This window comes from Asparagus officinalis, chromosome 3 (genome assembly GCF_001876935.1).
Source record: "Asparagus officinalis chromosome 3, Aspof.V1, whole genome shotgun sequence".
Classification (NCBI taxonomy): Eukaryota; Viridiplantae; Streptophyta; class Magnoliopsida; order Asparagales; family Asparagaceae; genus Asparagus; species Asparagus officinalis.
In genome coordinates, this window is record NC_033796.1 from 35902632 (window position 1) to 35925859 (window position 23228).

Consider the following 23228-nt stretch of genomic DNA (forward strand, 5'->3'; position numbering starts at 1 on the left):
TTATATTTTTAATTTGAGTATAATTTTTAGCTTAAAATACATCATGGTTTCTTAAAGCATAGTATTTTATTTTTGACAAAATCACTATGAAAATAAGCAAAACATCATAATATTCAAACGAAACCCGAGAAAACTGCTATCTAATAAGAGAGCTGCTATTAGGGCCCACCTTTTTAGAGTTTAGTGGCACTTTACTTGTTAAACAATGCATCCAAACAGCCCGTAACTAACCCAGTCTCTGCCGTCCTTATATTGTAATTCTATAATTTCTAGTGTCCTTTCTACGAAACAAATCCTCTCTGTAATTTCCTGAAAAAAAAAAAAAAAACGAAACTCAACGAAAACGCACGCCAGCGACGTGAGAGGGGCACACTTGGACCCTATGGTCTTCTCCTTCCTTTCGGATTTCGAATTAGGGCTAGGGTTTCAAATTCCCTCTCCGATCGATGCCCATTCAATTTCCATGTGACGTAATTCGTCCTAAATTGTCCAAGTTTTGAGAAAACTCTGTATCCAATCTCGATCCGAATCGGATCGAGACACTTCTAGGGGTTTCGATGGAAATTCCCTCTCCGATCGATGCCCATTCAATTTCCATGTGACGTAATTCGTCCTAAATTGTCCAAGTTTTGAGAAAACTCTGTATCCAATCTCGATCCGAATCGGATCGAGACACTTCTAGGGGTTTCGATTTTTTTGGGTTTTGGTTTGATTTTGATGAATTGGGGGTTAGATCGAGGGGATAGTGAAGCAGCTGGCTCAAGCGGGAGAGCACGATAAGATTTCTTCTGTGATTAGTTTGTTGACTAATGAATTCACCTACTCGCCGCAAGCTAATCAGAGAAAGGTCAGAAGTTTCCTTTTCTGGTTTCTGGGAGATTTATTGTTTTTAGGAAAGTATTCTATATTTAGTTCCCTTTGAAAAAAGTTAATCTTTTTTCTTAAAAAAAATTGAATTTTTATTTAGGGTGGATTAATTGGACTTGCTGCAGCTACCGTTGGTTTAACAACTGAAGCTGCCCAACATCTTGAGGTTAGTTTTATTTCTCTTACTTTTAGTCCATTCTTATAATAAGTTCATTTTTCCTTGTGATATCAGTTATATTAAACGATATTAACTTATTTTTGGATGCAAGTCTTAATTTGTTACCTAGTATTAATGATGTTATTAATCTCCAGATATATCCATAGTAACCAGAACACAACAAATACAAATATGGTAGTATCAGTATTCTCTATATTTATACTCCTATAAGGCTATGACCTACTACCCAATATTGTCCTCATATAGTATTTTATATAATACCATTTTTTATTTTTATTAATTTATTTATATTTTATTATTGTTAATTATTATATTAATTTAACTATATTATTATATAATACATTATCAAGATATTAAATATTAGTATTTAATATGTTATTGTATTATTATATAAGATATTTTAATTATTAATATATTTTATATTATTTAATAAATATCACTAATATGCTATAGTATGATATAATATAGATAACGTAATAAGTATGTCAATAATAATTATATATTAATTATATTTAATATATCATATTAGATATTATATTAATATATTTAATATATCATGTTAGATATTATATTAATATATTTAATGTACCATGTTAGATATTATTAACACCTCCTCAAACTCAAAACCAAAATACCAAACCGAAAGCATCTAAAATATGTTTTAAAATAAGTGTTATATTTTTAATTTGAGTATAATTTTTAGCTTAAAATACATCATGGTTTCTTAAAGCATAGTATTTTATTTTTGACAAAATCACTATGAAAATAAGCAAAACATCATAATATTCAAACGAAACCCGAGAAAACTGCTATCTAATAAGAGAGCTGCTATTAGGGCCCACCTTTTTAGAGTTTAGTGGCACTTTACTTGTTAAACAATGCATCCAAACAGCCCGTAACTAACCCAGTCTCTGCCGTCCTTATATTGTAATTCTATAATTTCTAGTGTCCTTTCTACGAAACAAATCCTCTCTGTAATTTCCTGAAAAAAAAAAAAAAAACGAAACTCAACGAAAACGCACGCCAGCGACGTGAGAGGGGCACACTTGGACCCTATGGTCTTCTCCTTCCTTTCGGATTTCGAATTAGGGCTAGGGTTTCAAATTCCCTCTCCGATCGATGCCCATTCAATTTCCATGTGACGTAATTCGTCCTAAATTGTCCAAGTTTTGAGAAAACTCTGTATCCAATCTCGATCCGGCGAGCGAGGCTCTGTCGATTATACCTGCTGGAGTTATTCGGAATCTCGCCGATAAGCTCTACGAGAAGCGGAAGAATGCAGCGCTCGAGGTATTCGGTCTCTGCTCAATTTGATTTGATGATTTTTTTGGGTTTTGGTTTGATTTTGATGAATTGGGGGTTAGATCGAGGGGATAGTGAAGCAGCTGGCTCAAGCGGGAGAGCACGATAAGATTTCTTCTGTGATTAGTTTGTTGACTAATGAATTCACCTACTCGCCGCAAGCTAATCAGAGAAAGGTCAGAAGTTTCCTTTTCTGGTTTCTGGGAGATTTATTGTTTTTAGGAAAGTATTCTATATTTAGTTCCCTTTGAAAAAAGTTAATCTTTTTTCTTAAAAAAAATTGAATTTTTATTTAGGGTGGATTAATTGGACTTGCTGCAGCTACCGTTGGTTTAACAACTGAAGCTGCCCAACATCTTGAGGTTAGTTTTATTTCTCTTACTTTTAGTCCATTCTTATAATAAGTTCATTTTTCCTTGTGATATCAGTTATATTAAACGATATTAACTTATTTTTGGATGCAAGTCTTAATTTGTTACCTAGTATTAATGATGTTATTAATCTCCAGATATATCCATAGTAACCAGAACACAACAAATACAAATATGGTAGTATCAGTATTCTCTATATTTATACTCCTATAAGGCTATGACCTACTACCCAATATTGTCCTCATATAGTATTTTATATTCTCTTGTATAGACGTTAGTCCCACATTGCCTGGGATATTAAACCACATACCCTTGTACTTTATATGTTATATATATTATCCCTATTATAACGAGAATAACATCAACTTCTCTCAATGCTATATCCTTAACAAATATAGCTTTTCTCGAACGTGAAGGAACACCTATAATTTTTCTTTTTGATGTTTTCTTTTTTGTCTTTTTTAACTTATAATTGGTAGTTTCCATGCTTGGGTCTCTAGTTAAACATTTAAAGCGGGCACAGGATATTTTCATAATGAACCTGTTTATGTAGTTCCAGTCCATTAAACTTCTATATATGTCTTCCTTTGACTTCAACTTTTTTTGTTCAGGATGCACTTGAGTTGTAGAGTCGAGCCTCAAATAATCCTTGTTAAGTTTCTAACTTTAATCCTTGTTACACCTCAAATATGTACTTCAGTTACCCATTGTAATTCTAGTTTTGTAAGAGGGGCCTGAATATTAGATCAACAAATAAAAAAGAGATTGAACTTAAGTTACTAAAATTAAGTTCTGGTGGAATTATTTATGAGGGTGAGATTCTTTGCCTTGAGCTTATATATAGCCCATTGTTAACCGACCTATAAACTTGTCATGTTTATTGAATATGCTTTTAAAATGATTGAATTGATAGAATTTAGCATTCTCCTAGTAAGTTCTCAATCCTGCTAGTTAAGATGAAACATTAGTGCTATTATGCTATACAAGTTAGATTTTACCATTGAGCAGATATATTGCATGATGTTTCTAGCAGTTCAAATATCTATGCTCTCATATTGAGATAGCTGCAAATTTGATTTCTTCCCTGATATGTCATGATATTAGTCTTCAGATGAGCATCTTTAGGCTGTGTTATATTTCCTTATCAGTTTTTGCCTTATAATCTATTGAATACATATTTCCTTCTGTTGTAATGAATTATCAGCAAATTGTACCGCCAGTACTCAATTCGTTTCTTGACCAAGATGGCAGAGTTCGGTATTATGCTTGTGAAGCATTGTATAACATAGCAAAGGTATGCGGCTCTTTTTGCTGCATATTGTCTTTTGTGTAACTTCTGTATCATACGCAAGTTCATCTTCTTCCTGGTTCAGGTTGTCAGGGGAGATTTTATTGTGTACTTTAATCAGATATTTGATGCACTTTGTAAGCTTTCTGCTGATTCAGACCCCAGTGTGCAGAGTGCTGCACATTTGTTGGACCGTCTTGTGAAGGTTAGATGTCATTTGTGACTTTTGATGTGAAAAAAGGCTTATCCATAGCTGTTAGCTTGATTAAGTATTAATGTGGACTTTGCTAACCAGGATATTGTAACAGAGAGCGACCAATTCAGGTGCATTACTTTGATTCATTAGCTTTACTTTGATTGACATTCAAAGGGGACAGTAATCTGAATTCATTTTGTTATATTTCCTTGATTTTATGTAGCATAGAAGAGTTTATACCACTTTTAAGAGAGCGCATGAATGTTCTCAATCCTTATGTACGACAATTTTTGGTGGGATGGATCACTGTCTTGGACAGTGTTCCTGACATTGATATGCTGGGTTTCCTTCCAGATTTTCTTGATGGTAATGTTTCTAAAGTAGAATATTCCTCAAGGAAAAGTTACGGCGTCTACATTTTGAATCACTATCTTACACAATTTGTTACAAATTTGCAGGTTTATTTAATATGTTAAGTGATTCCAGCCATGAAATAAGACAGCAAGCTGATTCTGCACTTTCTGAGTTTCTCCAAGAAATAAAGAACTCTCCAGTAAGCTTTTTTTTTTTCCTTTCACACAAGTTCATCACGATACATTTTTTTAAAATCAGACTAGAAAGCTCTAATGTCTATTTTTGTCCCTTTAGAAGCTACATTCATTTATTTTCTTTTGGTTTAGTATGTTATAAGCTGTGGATTTCTCATTTTTTGGGCTTGTTCTGAATTAAAATACTGAAAATCTCTGAATTGTCATGACATTTTATATGAATACATTTAATAGGATGATTTTAATTTTTTGACTCAAACTGATGCTTTTCTGAAGAATGTAGATTATGGCCGTATGGCTGAAATATTAGTTCAGAGGGCAGGTTCTCCTGATGCATTTACCCGTTTGACATCTATTACTTGGGTAAGAGAAATAACCAGCCTTTTGATTTCTTATTTTAACGACTTCTATGCTCTCTAACTTACTTGTCCTAGAGAATAAGGAATACGATAAACAATTTATTTTATATGGTGTTTTTTGATATATAGACTGTTATGCTGCATCTGCTCACTTATGCAGATAAATGAGTTTGTGAAACTTGGTGGAGACCAGCTTATCCCTTACTATGCAGATATTTTAGGAGCTATATTGCCCTGCATATCAGACAAAGAAGAAAAGATAAGAGTGGTATGGCTAGTTCTTGTCATTTGATTTTTTGGACGTCTGTCACTAACTTGCATGTTTAAGATTGTATTGCGGACTTCTGATGTTCATTTTTCTTAGGTTGCTTGTGAGACCAATGAAGAGCTTCGTACTATACGTGCAGATCCTGGTGAGGGATTTGACGTAGGAGCCATTCTCTCAATTGCAAGAAGGTGATTTTTTTTCTGGTCAACTGGATAAACTAGGTGTAAAGGTTACTTATATACTGTAGCACACAATCTTGTACTTAATTAAAAAGTATAAAATTACCCAAAGCAGTCTTTTTTACAGTATCACAGAAGTATTGTTAAGCCTCAGTATGTAATTTGCTGCTGCATAAGTTAAACCCTGATGACATGATTCTTTACAGTCAATTAACTAGTGAATGGGAAGCTACCAGGATTGAGGCATTGCATTGGATAGCAACACTTTTAACCCGGCATCGAGCTGAGGTGATTTCATGTCATTTCAGTAGAAATTCATTCATCTTTCAATTTTTTGATTCCTCTTTTTATAGTCAACAATTCCTTATCAGTAATGGGTTTTTCCTATTTGTTGAGGCCATTCATTGTTTTAAGTTGTGATGGTAGCAGGAAGATTCATTATTCAGATGGATCTGTCCTTTCTGGATTTGGTATCAGGGTTCACAAAAGTTTATGTAGGCTGATTGTCATGATAACCACATGCTCTTCAAAAACCAATCATAGAGTTTTCACCTTCTTAATGTGGCCCTGAATTAATTCAAATAATATGTACTTTTTCCTTCTAAATATGAAGGAAAATTAATTCGAATAACGTGATCTGATTGTACGTTGAACATAAGAAAAATTGTAGGCAAATAGTAATCCTTTTTCGGTTTCATCTTCAAGCTAAAATGTATATTTCCAAGGAGATAGTGCCTTGACTTATTCTGTCAACATATTCACCAACATTATTTTGGTTGATCTTTTAAAATTTATTTTCCACATTTCAGGTTTTTGAGAACTGTAAAATAAGTTCGTCAATGGTTCATTTGATGATGGCGATAAATTAATTGAAACAATTTTCTTGTATACTTCATGAACAAGTCCTGTGTAGTATGTTTTTGTTCAATTCTAATATTTTGGATAAGGCTTAAATAGTGATATTTGTTTTCTGTGTGAGTCTGCGGGATCCATGCCTTCTGAAACTAATTAAATATCCTCACAGACCTTCAAATTAGTGGAATCAGTGAGCTTAGTGCCAATCAAGACTGAGGCCTACCTGTGCAATAAACTGGTTCAAGACAGCCTTTCGACAGAACATTATTAACACGTCATGACCAAAGTTTTAGCTGGCTAAGCTTGCATTACAATGTCATTCATAATTGCGTTATTCTGTAGTTTCCCCCTCGAACCGTCATATAGTTCTTGCAAATTGATTCCATTCGATACATGAATTGTTCCCCCAAAATTGGCTTACCGCTTTACAAGCACAAATTTCTTTCAGTGCACGCGTGCAAGACTTAATGTGATGTGCACGATCAAGTGAAGGGAGGAGCACAACAGTATGTATGAGTCAATGACTTTATTGTAATTAAATACCTATGTTAATAGAACATGAAATGAAACCATCATCCTAATGCAAACTATGTGAAAAGAAAAACATTACAGAAAAGATGAACTAAAAAAACAAAAAACAAAAAACAAAAAACAAAAACAAACTCACTGGAAATGCAGGACAATCTAAATAAAGGACAAATACCATAAAAAAGAAGCATTTAAGTATTTTGTATGGAAAAATTTGAAATGCTTAATGAGCTTTTTAGTTTCTAGTTTTCTACTAACACTTTGGCAAATGATAAGCACACCAAAAAAAAAAAAAAATTATGACATACAAAGTACCAAACTTGCGTACTGAAGCAGTCTATCTCCTCAAATCCAAATTTTCTAAGTGGCGAATTGCGCACCCGAATTCATACCACGACCCGCTTCGTACCGCTTATTGTGTAACTATGATGTCATTATTAGGTCTCACAATCTTTTAGCAGCAAGCTTGCTGGGTCTTCTTTGTGCCAGCTTTTAAGTTTTTTCTCTTTCTCAACTTAAAATTCCATGAGCTGTAATTATTTGCGATCCAAGCTTTTGATCTAGATCTGCTTAATGCTTATTCTTTCCTGCATCGTATGGATGGATGACAACTTTTTATGGTATACCTAGTTCTGTGTAAACTCTTACTCCGTACATGCTTTTAACCTCCCAAATGCATGGCAGGCTATAAAATCTGGCGTCTGAAATTGTGAGATTTATATATCCTAAAATCTATGCAGTAGCATAATTCTAGTGGTTTTGAAAAATAAGGTATGTTTTCTCCTGGACTAGCAACCTTATTATTTCTCCGCTCCTGCGAGATTCCTTTCACCCCTGTTCACGTCCAGGCTTCTAAGTGATTAGAGGTCATAGCTGTTTTCTTTAGTGTTGGAGGAACACTAGGTTTGTCCATCATCAATATTTTTCATCTACAGATTGCTATACCTTGTTTTGCATACATGCACATGCATATTCATATACAATGGAACATAAAAACCTTTACTGTTCAGTAAATACAAGTGCTTATATTTAAGGGTGCATTTTATGATTTTATTGCTTATTGACATATTTTTATGCTAGCTTTAGGTTTATCTTGATACTTAGTTTTTTTAACTATTAAACTTAATATAATTAATCTTATGCTCTTTCTTGGAAGTATGGCTCATTTTCATCATCTATACAATTCTTCTTGTGCTCTGATGGTAGTAAATCAGTTGATCATTTGTTTTTGGGGGATGACAGGTTGTCCTTTTTTGACAGTCTTTCAATGAACCAGTTATAGAGTATATTATTGGGAAAATGTTTCTTTCTTGAATTTTGATAGTCTTAGTGTTGGTTTGAGTGTTCTTGTTTTCATTTGGTACAGGTGATTTCCTTCTTGAATGATATTTTCGATTCTCTTTTGAGAGCACTATCAGATCCTTCTGATGAGGTAAATTTCTTCTCTTAGTTTTAGTTTCATTAACTTCTAATGTTTCCATATGTATATACAAGCAAGTTAGGATACAATATGGGAAAAAAAGTATTCTTTTCTCATGGTTTATTACTTATAAAGCTTTTCTGAACATATTTATATATTTAGTATTTGGCCACTTATATGCCTATGCTGAACAAAATTCCTTCCATGCGACTCTTATGCACTGGGTTTTTCTATGGTAATCAATTTTTTAAAAGATATGTCCCTAGTGAACCAAACTGCTCAAGCTAGCTGCTGCTCCTGTTGATCTGTTCTTGGCTATTTCCCCACAGCTGCATGAAACGCATATCTGTTATTTTTGTTATTTTCTTTGTTCCTTTTAAGGATGTTGGTTAAAGAAGAATTATGTAGCACCCGATAAAATTACAATTCATTTTAATTACATTTAGGTAAATGCGCAGTAGAGGCTCCCTTAAAGCCTCATTGGCAAACATGGGTATCAGAAGGGATAAGGACATAACCTAATAGGATAGTGCAGAATTATCTTGGAGAGTAAGTGAAGCTCCCTTAAAACCTCACCACTATTTTACACATGAATACAGGATATGGACACAACAAGGTACAAGTCTGGAGATTTGCCAAATCTTAAAAAACTAGGATTTACCAGATACTTCGCGGATTGTCATACAATAATCTTATTATATATCATATAAGCAATTAAGATTAAAAATAATGTATCCTCAAGTTTTATACCAAAAGATATGTGAATGCATTTCCATATTAACCCTAAATCTCCAATAACGCAAACTACTAAAACTAAAACCAGTTATTAGATATCCAACTATTTCCAAGCTGTGTCAGGGCTTGACATACACTGGAAATATCGGACATGTTTCTTGCATGTGGCTCTGCAGATATGTTGGACATCGATACAGAGACCTCCAATGTTTATCCATGCATGTAGCCTGCCCAAGAAGGCATAAGTTGGTCACAGTGAGTGTTAGTTGTCTAGCAATAGGGGTTGGACATCTGGAGATAGAGAAGGACCAGATTTTTCTCATCAGAAGGTCCATTATTTAATGTGTGTGTTTTCTTCTAGTTTGTTTCCTTTTCCAATTCACTCTTTGTGTTATTATACGCTTGGATGTTTCTGAGCTTTTCATGGGACTGCTTTTATATATTACCTGCAACTTCTTTGAGTTGCTCGTTACATGCTTTTTCTCTTTTCTGCCTATTTTCTTTTTTGTCATTGCATGTGTTTACATAATATATATCAAGTCCGTAATCAGTAAGGTTATGTTGTACCTGAATGATCTTTTATACTTTGAACTTGCTATTCTTCCATGAAAATGTGTTCCAACTTGAGATTTTTAATCATGTTTACCTGTAGGTTGTTTTGCTGGTACTAGAAGTTCACGCATGCATTGCGAAAGATGCTCAGCACTTCCGCCATCTTGTCGTTTTCTTAATTCATAATTTTCGCTCTGACCATTTGCTGCTTGAAAAGTATGTTTTCTCGTCCTGTTCTTGCTGTCTTCATTTTCCCTAAGCCTTTTTTTTTGTTTCATTTTTCCTTATTATTAAGATATCATGGTTGTCACTGAAAAAGAATGAAAAAGCACTTTAAGAGTACTGTTGCTTTTAACTTTTAACAGAGGTAAAGCCTATCTGTTACTTTTCAGGCGTGGTGCTCTTATAGTACGTCGGCTTTGTGTCCTTTTGGATGCGGAACGTGTTTTCCGTGAATTTTCTACAATTCTTGAGGGTGAAGATGATTTAGATTTTGCATCCATCATGGTTCAGGTTTTCCCAATAACAACTTTCTAGGTCTAGTGTTGCTTTCAAGCCAAAAGAGAGAAGAAAAGAGCCTAATATGCTATCAATATTGTAATTCAGGCCCTGAATTTGATTTTACTGACTTCATCTGAGCTGGCTGAGCTACGAGCTCTTCTAAAACAATCATTGGTGAATTCTGCTGGCAAGGATTTATTTCTTTCACTGTATTCTTCATGGTGCCACTCGCCAATGGCAACAATAAGCTTGTGTCTTCTTGCTCAGGTGTGCATTATTTTAATTTGTCAACTTCTGAATTTTCCAGAACGCTTTTCTTACTAAGGAGTTTTTCTATATTAAGGCATATCGTCATGCCAGCGCTGTCATTCAGTCACTGGGGGAAGAAGACATAAATGTGAAGTTCTTGGTTCAGCTTGATAAGTTGATCCGCCTTCTGGAGACTCCAATATTTGCTTACTTAAGATTGCAGGTATGGATCGATCGTCCATTAGTCATTTAGTCTTCAATCTTCTCTTCTTCCATTGGAGTCTTGCCTGTGTTTTTATTTATTTATTTATTTTTGGGGTGGTGAATCATGCCTATACCTATGACATACTACACTCTGAATCTTTTGTGCAATGATCTATATCAGCGTAGCTGCATAAGCATGACATATACAGTGGGGGGACAATAGAAGATTCACTTGCCTGCAAAATATTAACATAAAGAAGTCCTGGAAGAAACTGATGTTCTAGATGCTCTACTGAACTCCTTTCCATGTACACATCCAACTCTCTATTCTCTGAAGTCCTTGGCTTCCTTGAAATGTGAATTTAAAGTCTTTCACAATTAGTCCTAGCTCAAAAAATCTTTGCTTCATTTTCATGCTTGTCTCAAATCCATCAATACCGATTTGGGAAAACTCCAAAACTTGTCTACGAACAGGTTAAAACACAGCTCTCGTAATGATTGAAAAATTGTATGGATTTGTCTTATGTACATTCAATAAGAAACCACCTCTATGGACTCATTGAAACCCTTCATGGAAATGTTTTCTTCTCTTCAGATGTTTAACCCTATCTCTGACAACACATCTTCTCTGTTTTCGTCTTTAAATTTATTAGACTTATCTACATTCAAATATTTAAACTCAACTTGTTTTCTCGCTTTCTTCGTTTAGTTTGTAAAATCTTAACACTGAATCAATACGTAATCCCTTACCCCTCTAACCCTAAATCTGCACCTGCTTAATGAATTCATAACCAAGTCACTATGTCTTCAATCCGACAAATTCTAGTCCATGAAAGGAAAAAACACACACACATGTAATTCGCTGCTGGCTCATTTTGGTAATTCTCTCTTACCATTGTCATCATATGCAGGGATCATAAGAGAAACAAAAAGCATTAGGGTTTTTTGTGCAAAGTTAAATAAAAATTGTGATACTTGTCAGCAAACATTCTGGGGAAGTATCTATTTTTCTTCTAGATATAAAAAAGTATATAATGTGTTTTCCCTTCTAGATACATCTCATTAGAACATTTCAGAATTTCCTTCTCAGCATCCCTTGGCAGTCTCTGAGTAGGTGACTAATGAAAAGCTCTTCAAATCTCTGTAATAACTCTCATGTTGAATTCTGGAGGGTAACAACGTCCCATTGACTTACCTATCTGGAGAGCATTATATTCAAGTTCCTCCCTTTAGCTCGTAAGTTGTAACATTCTAGGGAAGTTCCTACTTCCTACACTTCCTACCATGATGAAATTATTTCATTAAAATGATACAGCAGAATTTTTTTAATTTCTTACAGCTGTCATTGGATAGTGCTATTCGTTAAATAAAACTGATGCAGTCCTTCACCGTCAAAATTTTGACTTTTAACGACCGGTGATGATAGTTGCGTGTCATCTATGTTATCCGGACACGCCAAAAATGCTGCCATTGTTGGGTATGTTTTGGGTGCGGTTCCGCACCCAAATGGCAAGGACACGGAGGAAAAATTTCCCGCACGTGAGAAGAGATTTAAGATGGGAAAAAGTGATTTATTTGGCAATTGGTTTGATTTTTATACTTGATAACCCATAACGGCTAGCTGTAATGGGTTTGAGGATAGAGAAAAGAGGTGAAGAATTTCAATCTCTTATTTTTATTATTATTGTGTGAATGGAACATGGCATCACTAACACATGGTGGTAATGTGAGGGATCTTTGACCACGATAGTAGGTTTTTGCTTTGTTGGCTGTCTTTTCCTGATAGAGATGACAACACATGGATAGCATATGGTAGCTTTGGAGAAGTTGGAGTTTCGGTTTTTTCGTCTTTTTTTATTGACTTTGTCTTTTCCTGATAGAGATGACAACACATGGATAGCATATGGTAGCTTTGGAGAAGTTGGAGTTTGGGTTTTTTTTTTCTTTTTTGTAGTACAAAGGAAGGTTTCAAAGGGTTTTGTTTCATTTGGGAATTTGAGAATGGGAAGATATATATATGTATATATGTGTGTATATAAGTGTGTGTGTGTGTGTGTATATGTGTGTATATACATGTATTTATGTATATATATATATATATATATATATATATATATGTATATATATATATATGTGTGTGTGTGTGTGTGTGTGTGTGTGTGTGTGTATATACATATGTATTTACATATGTGTGTTTGTGTATGTATGTGTGTGTGTCTATATATATGTGTGTGTGTGTGCGCGTGTGCGCGCCTGTGTGTGCGTGCGGTTGCGCGCCTGTGTGCGTGCGTGTTATGTATAGCCGTGTCCCAATGTCCTGTCTTTTACAAATTTGCTGTGTCCCATATGTGCACCTATGTAACCTAGCAAGTCAGAGTTGTGTATCATGCTTAGTACTTGCACTTCTATTGAAGCTCCAGTAACAGTTTTGGACGTAATTTTTAGATGTCATTTGAACTGCTCAACACAAAAAACATGATTTTACCAACTCTACTGCTCGTTTTATACCACTTTAACAGCTTCTTCTTCCTTTTAAGACTATCCAGTATCCATAATGGTATACAGATAAAGTTGAGTAGACTTGTGTTTGAATTTAGGCTGCTTTAATAATAAAAGAAGTTCTAAACTTGTTCTCTTAAACAAAGATCAAATATCGAAGGTTTACTCTGGAAAATGCACTGTATTACCTTTGTTTTGGGGAATAGTTTTGCAAGGAAATCCACTATTGAGAGTTTCCCTTTCTACCTCCTCCACAAGCCAAAACCATTTCTTTGATCTTTCTAAAAGGCACCTGAAGGATGGTAAGTGCATATGTTAACAAATAAATCGCTCCAGTCATAAGTTAGTGTGCACATTGGTTCAATCATCAGAGGAAGTTATACAAGCCTGTTTAGCATTGCTAGAAAGCAATAATACATTGTTCAATGGGTACTTCAGGTACAGAGAGACTTGCTTGCATTGCATGGATCATCAGTGGAATATTTCTGATATCTCGACTATGAGGATCTAACGTATTCCCTCTGAAGACATTGTTCTTCTTATTTGAATCAAATAACTCTGTCAATCATCCATAATATTTTGATGCATCCAATTAAGTGGTTCAAGCATATCATTTTGTGCACACTCCTGCCTCTTTTCTCTATTTCTGTATTTATGGAAATTACACAGAAAGAGTTCCAGTTAAAACCTCTGTGAGAATGCCTACATTTCAAGGACTGGCGTCTTATTCCATGGTGTCCTGAAACTGCTCAATTGAATCTCCAAAAATGCTTTCAATATTAGATAACCTATCTGATGCTAATACTATTTCCCTATGTTTGATTTAAGCATTGGTAAAAAAATTTATGCTTTAATTTAAATACATTATATGAAATCCATGGTAAATTGGAAAACGTAGTTGTACTGTGATTATTAAATAAGCAATATAAGCAGCGACTATGAAAATACAGTGATTCTAAATAAATTAAAAAAATGTTTCTTTTTTCCTTTTTATCTAAGAATGGTCACTGGTAAAGTTGAACACTGAATGTGTTTTTTCTACTGATTTACCCATCATAAACTTTGTTTGTTCCATATTCACGTTTATTACAACTCGATTGAAGGAAATTACCAACCCTTTATTATTAGACTTCAGCAATAGGTGAAGAAGACTGCTCTAACATGGGATGATTTTTTTTTTGTGGCTTACGTTTGCGACTAATAGAAGTGTGTTGCTTCGATGATTGTAAGGTATTGGTGTAATAGCATGTAAATTGCCTTGCTTTCACAACTAATAGAGGTGTGTCTTGTAATGTGGGAAGTCAGGCGTTTGGCAGGAGTGGGGGTGGGTTTATGGTGAGTACTGTTAAGCATCTTTTGCAAAGTGTTTTCTGTGCCCGAATGTGTTTTGTTGTGTCTAAACATATTCTTGCAAAGTATTTTTTTGCTTGAATGTAACGTGTAGAAATTTCACGCATATAACTTAATTGCAATATTGTGAAAACTTTGAGGACAAGCATATTTGTTTATCCATGGTCATCTTCAATATAAAAATTAGTAGTTTCGTTTTGTTTTTCTCTTTTTCCTTTATCAGAAGTATACTGCTTGCAAGATTCAAGCAGAATAGCAACTTGCTTTTTAGTGTTCATGCAATAATTATGCAAGTATTTGGTCTATCAAGCATATGTTAATAGAACCAAGGAAATTAATTTTCACAAATATACTTGGGGCTATTCTCATACTTTTGGATCTCATTTCTTTATTTCAGAAACAAGTGGAATGGTGTTTTACTCGTTTCCCATTACTTAGCAGATTAATGTCTTGTACACTATCCTTTTCTTTTGTATTATGTGTTTATTATATGTTGTCGATCTGCAGCTCCTTGAACCTGGAAAATTCACATGGTTGCTGACAGCCTTGTATGGTCTTTTGATGCTACTGCCCCAGGTTAGTTCATTGGGCACATAGTAGATTTTGTTTTTACTAAATAAAACTTTAGCTACCTTGATATGCACCATGTAGATTGTGTTAGGAAATAGTCACAGGTTGTTGACACAACTATTTTGTTTACATTGCTGCATAGACAGGGCACATCTACTTATTAATCTTGAAAGGGATTCATGCATACTCTTGCATACTCTCTTTCTCCATTATGTAACTTGGTCAAGGTTAAAAAACGGGGTCTTAATATGAAAAATTAAGAAAAGTTAAATATCTACAATCAGAATACTCTTGGAATAATTAAAATTTTCAAATCTACATGATACAGGGGTACGCTAAGGTTTTAACATGGTTTAGTATTTCTAGTCTATAGGGGTTTCATCATCTTTATCTTCATCATCTTCATCAACCAAATAATCTCTGTTTTTCACAAAGACATTCTCTAAGTTTGGATGAGAGTGGCTCTAGCAAAAACTTTTGCTGCTATGTTTCTACTAGTCGTGTGATTCCCATAAAGACATTAATTTTGGGTGATAGTGGTTCTAGCATAAACTTTTATTGCGATGTTTCTACTTGTTGTGAGATACCCATGAAGACATTGTCTAAGTTCGGGTGGGAGTGGTTCCGGCATAAACTTTTACTGTTATGTCTCTATTTGGTTTAAAGAAATCTTTTTATAAGCATGTATAATTCTCTTTAGCAATGAGGAGATCAGATAGTGTCAGAAATAGTTTGAATGGAACTAATTATTGCAGGAAGCTTCATGGATGGTGTACAAGAATGGTAGGATGTTAGTTCCTTGTACATGTGTCTTTATATAAGAACTAGTATGTAAGAATGGTGGTTGTATCCTGATTTGAGTTTGCTCAAGATACGCCAATTACTTAACTTGGAATAATTATATGTATGCCGAAATAGCTATTGTAATTACATCATGAATCAACAACAATGTATATTCAGACATTATTTCCTCCCATTCCTTAATGCTCAGTTTATGTTAAAATTCCATCCATTTATGCAGCAAAGTGCAGCCTTCAAGATATTAAAGACTCGATTAAAAACTGTACCATCATATACTTTCAGTGGCGAACAACTGAAGCGTACATCGTCAGGGAACCCGTATTTTCAGATTCTACATGGTAATGAAGATGGGAACAGGAACCAAGATGATAATGTAATCAACTTTCCATCTAGGCTACAGCAGTTCGAGCACATGCAACGCCTACATAGGATGCATATGAAATCACAGTCTCAGTCACGATCTTTATCATCCACCATGGGGTCGCAGGTGTGAACTTTTTTTTTAATCGTTGGCAGAAATCATCAAATATTGTTGGGTGCATGGTTTCTATTAACGTTCGGCTTGCTGTTGTCTGAGGCTAAGTAGAAAGACATATTAGAACCTGTTTAGTTTGCATGGGTTAGTGTATATGGGCTCTAATATTCACTGTTGGAGGAAAAGAAAATGAGGAGGTTAAGTTTGGTCTTTCGTTCAGTTGCAATTGAGGATTAGAGTTTAATTACAGTTGAAGATTAAAGCTGAAAGGAAAAGTAAGTATATACTACAGAACACTCGCATCTCAGTGGATCATACTTGAGACTCACTAGATCCTACTCGAACCTCATTTCGTATTGTTTAGCTTCAACTTCATTCTATCTTCTGCATGTATAAGTTTCGCTGTGCAATTGTTTCTGTTTCTATTTTTGTTTTTGTTTTTATTTTTAAATTCTTGATGACTCCAAATCAATTCCTACAGATTTCCTTTTTTTATTTCCTCTTCATTTATGTTTTCATTTACCCCATTAAGCTCATGAATGGAAATGGAGAAAGTATGGAGATGGAGGAACTCTACCTTATTGGTCGTGGAGTTTCAGCTTGTGCAGCCCTGGAGCAGCCAAATGAATTTTTCCTGAACTAAAAAATATGAAGCCTAGAAGATGAGTAAATATATGATATTCAAATGGATAACCTTTTCCTCTCTAATGCACATATACTTCCAGCAATTATATATGATCAGCTTGCAATAGGCAAAAGAGTATTGAAGTAGAGGATTATCTTTACAAGTTCCATTGGATAATTCTTGTCAAAGATCAGGGACTTTAAACGCATGAAGTGCCAAAGTTCAACGTGTAATTTGTCAATTGAATCTGAGCACTCAGATTTTGTGTGCCTTTCATATTGTATGGTATCAAATACTCAGATTTGCTGTTATGATCATTCCCAAAATCACTGCTAGGATTCTTGGTTTGATAAAAACCTCCATACTAGACCTATTCATCTTAATTAACATTTGTTTGACTCAGTTTATACCTGTTTTATTTGCATTTCTTCCATTGAAAGTATTTTTTATTCAAATGATTAGGAGAGGAAGAAATCTGACGACTCACGACGGCCTTCATCGGTATCAGAAATTGCACGGCCCCCTTCTCGATCACAATGGATCAATTCAGGACACATGCAACGGTGACATTGAGCACTCTATTCTTGTTCTTTCTTATTTTATTTGGTTCCAGAGTCGCCAAAACAGTGTGAACATGTTGTTAAGTTCCATAAGTTACATGGTCAATATCCAGACCAATATCAAGTTCTTGATGCCTGGGCCCTGGAAGCAATAATGTTTCTTCCTCCATTGCGGAAGTTTTCATAATGTGATTAATTGGTGAACAAGGTATTGTAAAGTGCTCTCACGTCTAATTTATAAGTGAGAGGATGTATTTTGGTACATGTGTTGCAGTTGTTTGTAGCATAAATAAGACTTCCATAATTTAAGTTAAAATGTACATTGTAGGTCTTGTGCCCCTTTGCTTTCGATTGGAATAATGTCTGTAAAGTACTTCGGCTTCAGCCCATATGTATTCTTTGGAGAAATACAAGTAATTCTTTGAGAAGATCCATTGCTGATTCTCCAAGCCAAATGTGGCAAGTATTTCCTTTTTGTGTTCAGGTCTGACAATCCAAAGCTATTGTTTGTACAAATGACAGTCTAATGTGTCTTCATATGTTACGGATTTAGATTCTCTCCAATATCAAAAAGCAGTTGAGAGACCACTACAATATCAAAACCGTTAATTTGTTTAGTAGATGGTTATGATTTGTCTTTGGAGTGTAAGTCAGAAAAAATAGTGCAATTCGTAGGTGTATGATGTGTGCTACTGCTAGATATGGAACGAACCATAACTATCCATTACGTAAATCAATGGCTATGATTAATGTGGTGGTCTCTCCACTATTTTTTCGATAATTTAGAGGATCTAAATCCATTACAAAGCTGATGTAAAACCTCTAGCTTAAAAAGTGCAAGAAATCTTTGTCAAGTATCATCACTTCTGTAGATGCAGCTGTTATCCTGTCATTATAAAATTTTTAGCTTGAAATTGTACCGGGAGTATGTTGATTGAAATGCCTGGAGGTGTGTATGGATACCATAGTGATTCTTTTGTAGTGTTTTTCTTAGAAAACATCCACTATAGTGTTTTTTCTTCAACATTTCTAAAACATCAAGATGAGTTCGTTTTGTCAAAGTCAGTTTGACCTTTTTCCTACATATATTATAATGTTATTTTATATTATCTTATAATTTATTATACCATTATTGTTTATATTGAAAATGTTGATAATATATTATATTAATTATATTCTAAACACATTATAATATATTTATCTATATTATTATATTTTATTGTTTTATTAATAAAAAGTATAATATTATATTTAAAAAACTAAATATATTACATTAACTAAATATAGTATTTAATATTATATTATGTTAAAATATTTTATATTATTTATTAAAATATATTATCATACATTTATTATATTATCATATAACAAATTAAATTAACAACATTTTATTACAAGGCATTAGATGGTGTATAATTAATATAAAAATATTAAATAGAGTGTTATATTAGAATAAGTATTTTATATTATTAATTATTGTTAACTGTAATATAATATTAATAATATATTACTAGTTTGTTACTCAAGAAAATTAATGATATATATATATATATATATATATATATATATATATATATATATATAATATATATATATATATATATATATATATATATAATTTATTAACAGCATTACTTGTGATATAATTTAGTAATATATTACTAGTTTTGGCAGTAAGAAATTGTAATATATTATATTAACTATTGCCAATATATTATCATATATTATATAATACTTTTCTCAAGATATAATAAATTAATAAAATATAATATTATATTACACTATTTAATAAATAATAATACATCATTTTATATTATATTATATAAAATATTACATATCATATTATAATTAACTATTTAACTACAATAAAAAATTATCATAATATATAATATTATAACTATTATATCACAATGTAAATATAATATAATTTATTATATATATATATTAATTGTAATACAATATATTATAATATAATATTTATAATATAATATATGATATTATATTAATTACATTATGTTATGTTGTGTTAAATAAATTATATTAATATTCAAATATTATGTTTTATTATATAATACACCGGTATGGATATATTAATAAATTTAATTTTGTTGAATTATTATGTTATTATATTATATTATATATTATTTTATATCATATTATATAATATTAAATAAATATAATACATTATTATAAGATAATAATATTAATATATTATATTATTCTACTATAACATATTAAAATATAGCAAAATCGCTATATATTATATTATTTGAATGGTATTAAAACTTCACCAACAACATAATATTATGTTGTAATAGATATAGTATATTAACTAATAGTGTTTTGTAGCATATTATATTAAGAATGATTAATATGTTATATTAATTAAAATATATTAAATATTATCATATCATATCATACTCCTTATAAAAGTGTGAGATTAAGAAAAACATTCTATGGTTTCATAATCTAACTTTCAAAAACTATTATCATTGTGCAAGGAAAGAAAAATTCATACGGATTGATGACAACTTTATTTATTTAATTGAATATAAGCTTTTGTTATACAAAAATAATTAAGGGTGCTTCTACAGGGACCCGAAAATGAGACAGATAGCTCTCTTAATTGCATAATGAGATACAGAAGGAGACACCTCACCTGTCCCTCTCTATCTGTCTCATTTTCGGATCCGTGAGGTATTTTTCAATAATTAATCCTAATAACTGAACAGTTTTAAAATTGATTTTAATTTTGCACGTATATCAAGATAAACTTTTGTTATTCAAAGACTATTCATTCTATATAATCATACGGATTTGAAAATAACTCGACTATATAATTATACTCCTTTCATTCATGAACTACGTATAAATTGTTATCCAAAGGCTATTTATCCTATACTAATTCCATGTGAATTACTTATAGCTAAACTTTTTGATAATTGATATTAATCCTATGTATCATCATCAGCCAAGTAAATTTTCATAACTATATATAAGCCACAAGAAATTACACAATTTTCATAGCATAAAAACTTCTTCTCATTCAACAGGTAAGTCTTTTTGCTGTCTCCATTGTTTTTCTTTAGTAATATTGTGCATTTGATTCAATGGTAATATTTATCAATTTTTTAAGCAGTTTCTCCTCTTGTACCATAATCTCCTTTGTTTCCTGCAGTAGGTACGTCTATTTGATGTCTTTATTATTCTTGTATAGGCATAATTTCTTTACCTTTTCTTTTACCATGATAAATTATTAGCTTGATAAATTAGTAGCATGAGGGATGATACATATTTAAAAACACGAGGACAAAATATTCGAGACGTATGATCTCTCTACATTGTATCTTGTATATATAAACTTATAATTAATCTTATGCACATGTTTATTTTGAAATTACCAGATCCCAGTTTTTAAACGTATGCAGCAAATAAATTTGTCTTGTATGGAAACGAGAAATAAGTTTTGCAAGTACTTAAAATAAGCGGGCCGGGCCTTGACAATTGCTTCTTTATCGTATTCAATCCCAACCGTTAACGCAACACCTTTTTTTTTTCAGGGGAGATTATTGGTATGATTCCGCATGAAGAGTCTCTGTCATCTCACAATTTGAACTTTCCTACCATAAAAAATGCATAAGAAACCCAATTTATAGGTCATGTTGATCTCTGTTGATTATTACAGGTAAATATGTACTAGAGGGTTTGTGGAGCAAAATGTATTTTGTCACTTAATAAACCCCAAATAAAAGTTCAAAAAAGAAGCCTCAAAGTAAAATTCCAAAATAAAAATTTAAGATCCAATGCAATCTGAAATCCCACGAGAAAGAAGAGAATCTTACCTCGAATTCGAATCTAAATCGAACGGTGTTTAATTCACTTTAGCTAAATGCATACAGCTTGTGTATGTCTAATTTAGACACCATTTATAAAAAGAGTAGTGATAACTACACTACAAATTTACACTACATTACACACTACGATTGACATGGCACCGCTGGGCTGTACATAATTTATTGCTTTTTTCGAAAAGTGAAAATGCCAACAATTAAAAAGCCTATTATAGTATCATATTAATTACCTAAAAATGCCTCTTCATCTTCTAGCGCATCTAATTCGTTCCATGTTCATCCGAAAAGGGATCCGAATTCTAGTTGTTACTATTGAAAAATAAAGATCGCAAGAAGAAGAGAAGTATCTAATTGGAGTTATTTTTCTTCAGCACTAAACAGATTAGAGTCTCTGTTTGTTACCACTGACAAAAAAATAGCGGTCGAGTTCTTCTACTTCATCGACAAATTAAGAAAAAAGAACAAGCAGGTACCTAATTATAAATTTTGTTACTATTGAAAACTAATACAATTTTGTCCATAATAAATAGCAAATATGCTTAAAAAAAATCTGAAATTTGTGGACAATATCATTGTATTGGCCCTCCTCGATCAAGGATTGCATCGACTATGTCCCTTGATCAGCCCGACGCCCGCTCGTTTCACGGTGACTACTCGGCCCCAGAACCATTGGATCGAACTATTCCAACATGGCTCTTTAAATTAATCCCTTACACACTGCTACCTCATGCTCATAGGTTTGAGAGAGGTATAGTGGAACAAAAGAGGAAAAGAACTCGAAGATAGATAAGTATTTTTGGAAATACAAGAGGGAAAAAAAAACTAGAAGATGAGCAAGTATTTTTAGAAGGATGCTTTTACAAGGACTCGAAAATGGGACAGATAGGGGAGGGGTTGGGAGGGGGGATGCCTCACGAACCCGAAAATGGGACAAATAGAGGGGGCATGTGAGGTGTCCCCCTCTAATTGCATAATGAGCTGGCATGATCTATCCTATTTTCGGTGAGGCATTTTTCTTTTTAGAAAGGTGATGTTTTTGACAGCTTTACTTTTCATCATAAAAGACAATTATGAGCAATTAATGATAACTAAGTACAGTGAATGCACCTCAGCGGGGCCAACTGCGCGCCACCTAGGCCTAGTGTAGAATGTAGTGTACATTTAATTATAGCGTAGTTATCATTTTCCTTTAAAAAAATTCTTTCAATGGTAAATAAAAAGGATATTAACTTGTCAAATGGGGTTTCCTAATGCGTTGATTTCCATTCAATGAAACACATTAGAATATATACTTGCTCAAAAAAAATAGGGAAAAATGTGTCCAGGCCCCAAAAGTGGGAACTTCGTGTGACTAGCCCCCCTGTACTTTCCCCCCTGTACTTTGCCCCATGTGGAATAGCCCCAAAAAATGGGCTTTAATGTTTTAAGCCTCCTCCACGTCAGCTTTATACTAAAAGCAGATGGTATTTTACAAAAAAACCGAAACTGCCCTTCTCTTTCTCTTCCCCAGACGAGTCTGAAGTCACTTCTCTAATTAATGCATATGATGGTGATGGAGGGAAATTTCCCCTTTTTTACTCGCATCTAACAGTTAGTTCTCCCATTACTCCTCCTGCACTCAGACCAAAATTCTCTCCATAACTCTCTCCATCATGAAAGCAATTAAGCAGTTAAGTTTCCCATTACTCCTCCTCCTCCAGATCAAATGGTGAAAATGACATCATCTGCATTGTCTCTTCGCAGTATAAGAAGCGGTCATTCTTGAAGATTAATTCTTCACCACCATCTTGATCTCAGTTGATGCGGCAGAGAGGTTAGATCTTCCATAGCGAAGTCATTAATTTTGGCCATACGAAAATCAAACAGTTGGAAGATTAAAATTTCTCATTCGAGAACA

At 33.2% G+C, this 23228-nt stretch overlaps 1 protein-coding gene across 2 annotated transcripts; it reads left to right on the forward strand.

The window, feature by feature from the left end:
- On the forward strand, positions 313–17923 carry LOC109833779 (protein VAC14 homolog). 2 transcript variants are annotated; one of them, XM_020401586.1, is made up of 21 exons: positions 317–561; positions 2244–2335; positions 2410–2523; positions 2644–2709; positions 3923–4012; positions 4092–4211; positions 4302–4330; positions 4426–4568; positions 4661–4755; positions 5027–5113; positions 5270–5377; positions 5474–5565; positions 5763–5844; positions 8306–8371; positions 9747–9862; positions 10039–10159; positions 10253–10414; positions 10491–10619; positions 14957–15025; positions 16041–16307; positions 17383–17923. In XM_020401586.1, the coding sequence occupies exons 1-21, from the start codon at positions 558–560 to the stop codon at positions 17485–17487; spliced, it is 2157 nt and encodes a 718-aa protein (XP_020257175.1). In that variant the 5' UTR covers positions 317–557; the 3' UTR covers positions 17488–17923. The 2 variants fall into 2 exon arrangements, with proteins under 2 accessions (XP_020257176.1, XP_020257175.1); XM_020401587.1 differs by lacking the exons at positions 14957–15025; positions 16041–16307; positions 17383–17923 and adding an exon at positions 10782–10908 and having other exon boundaries at positions 313–561.

What these genes read in the sequence shown, in the direction of transcription:
- LOC109833779 (XM_020401586.1), top strand. An exon ending in AAGAAATAAAGAACTCTCCA is followed by an intron (nt 4,756 to 5,026) that starts GTAAGCTTTTTT and finishes GCTTTTCTGAAG; the next exon opens with AATGTAGATTATGGCCGTAT. An exon ending in GTTTGACATCTATTACTTGG is followed by an intron (nt 5,114 to 5,269) that starts GTAAGAGAAATA and finishes TCACTTATGCAG; the next exon opens with ATAAATGAGTTTGTGAAACT.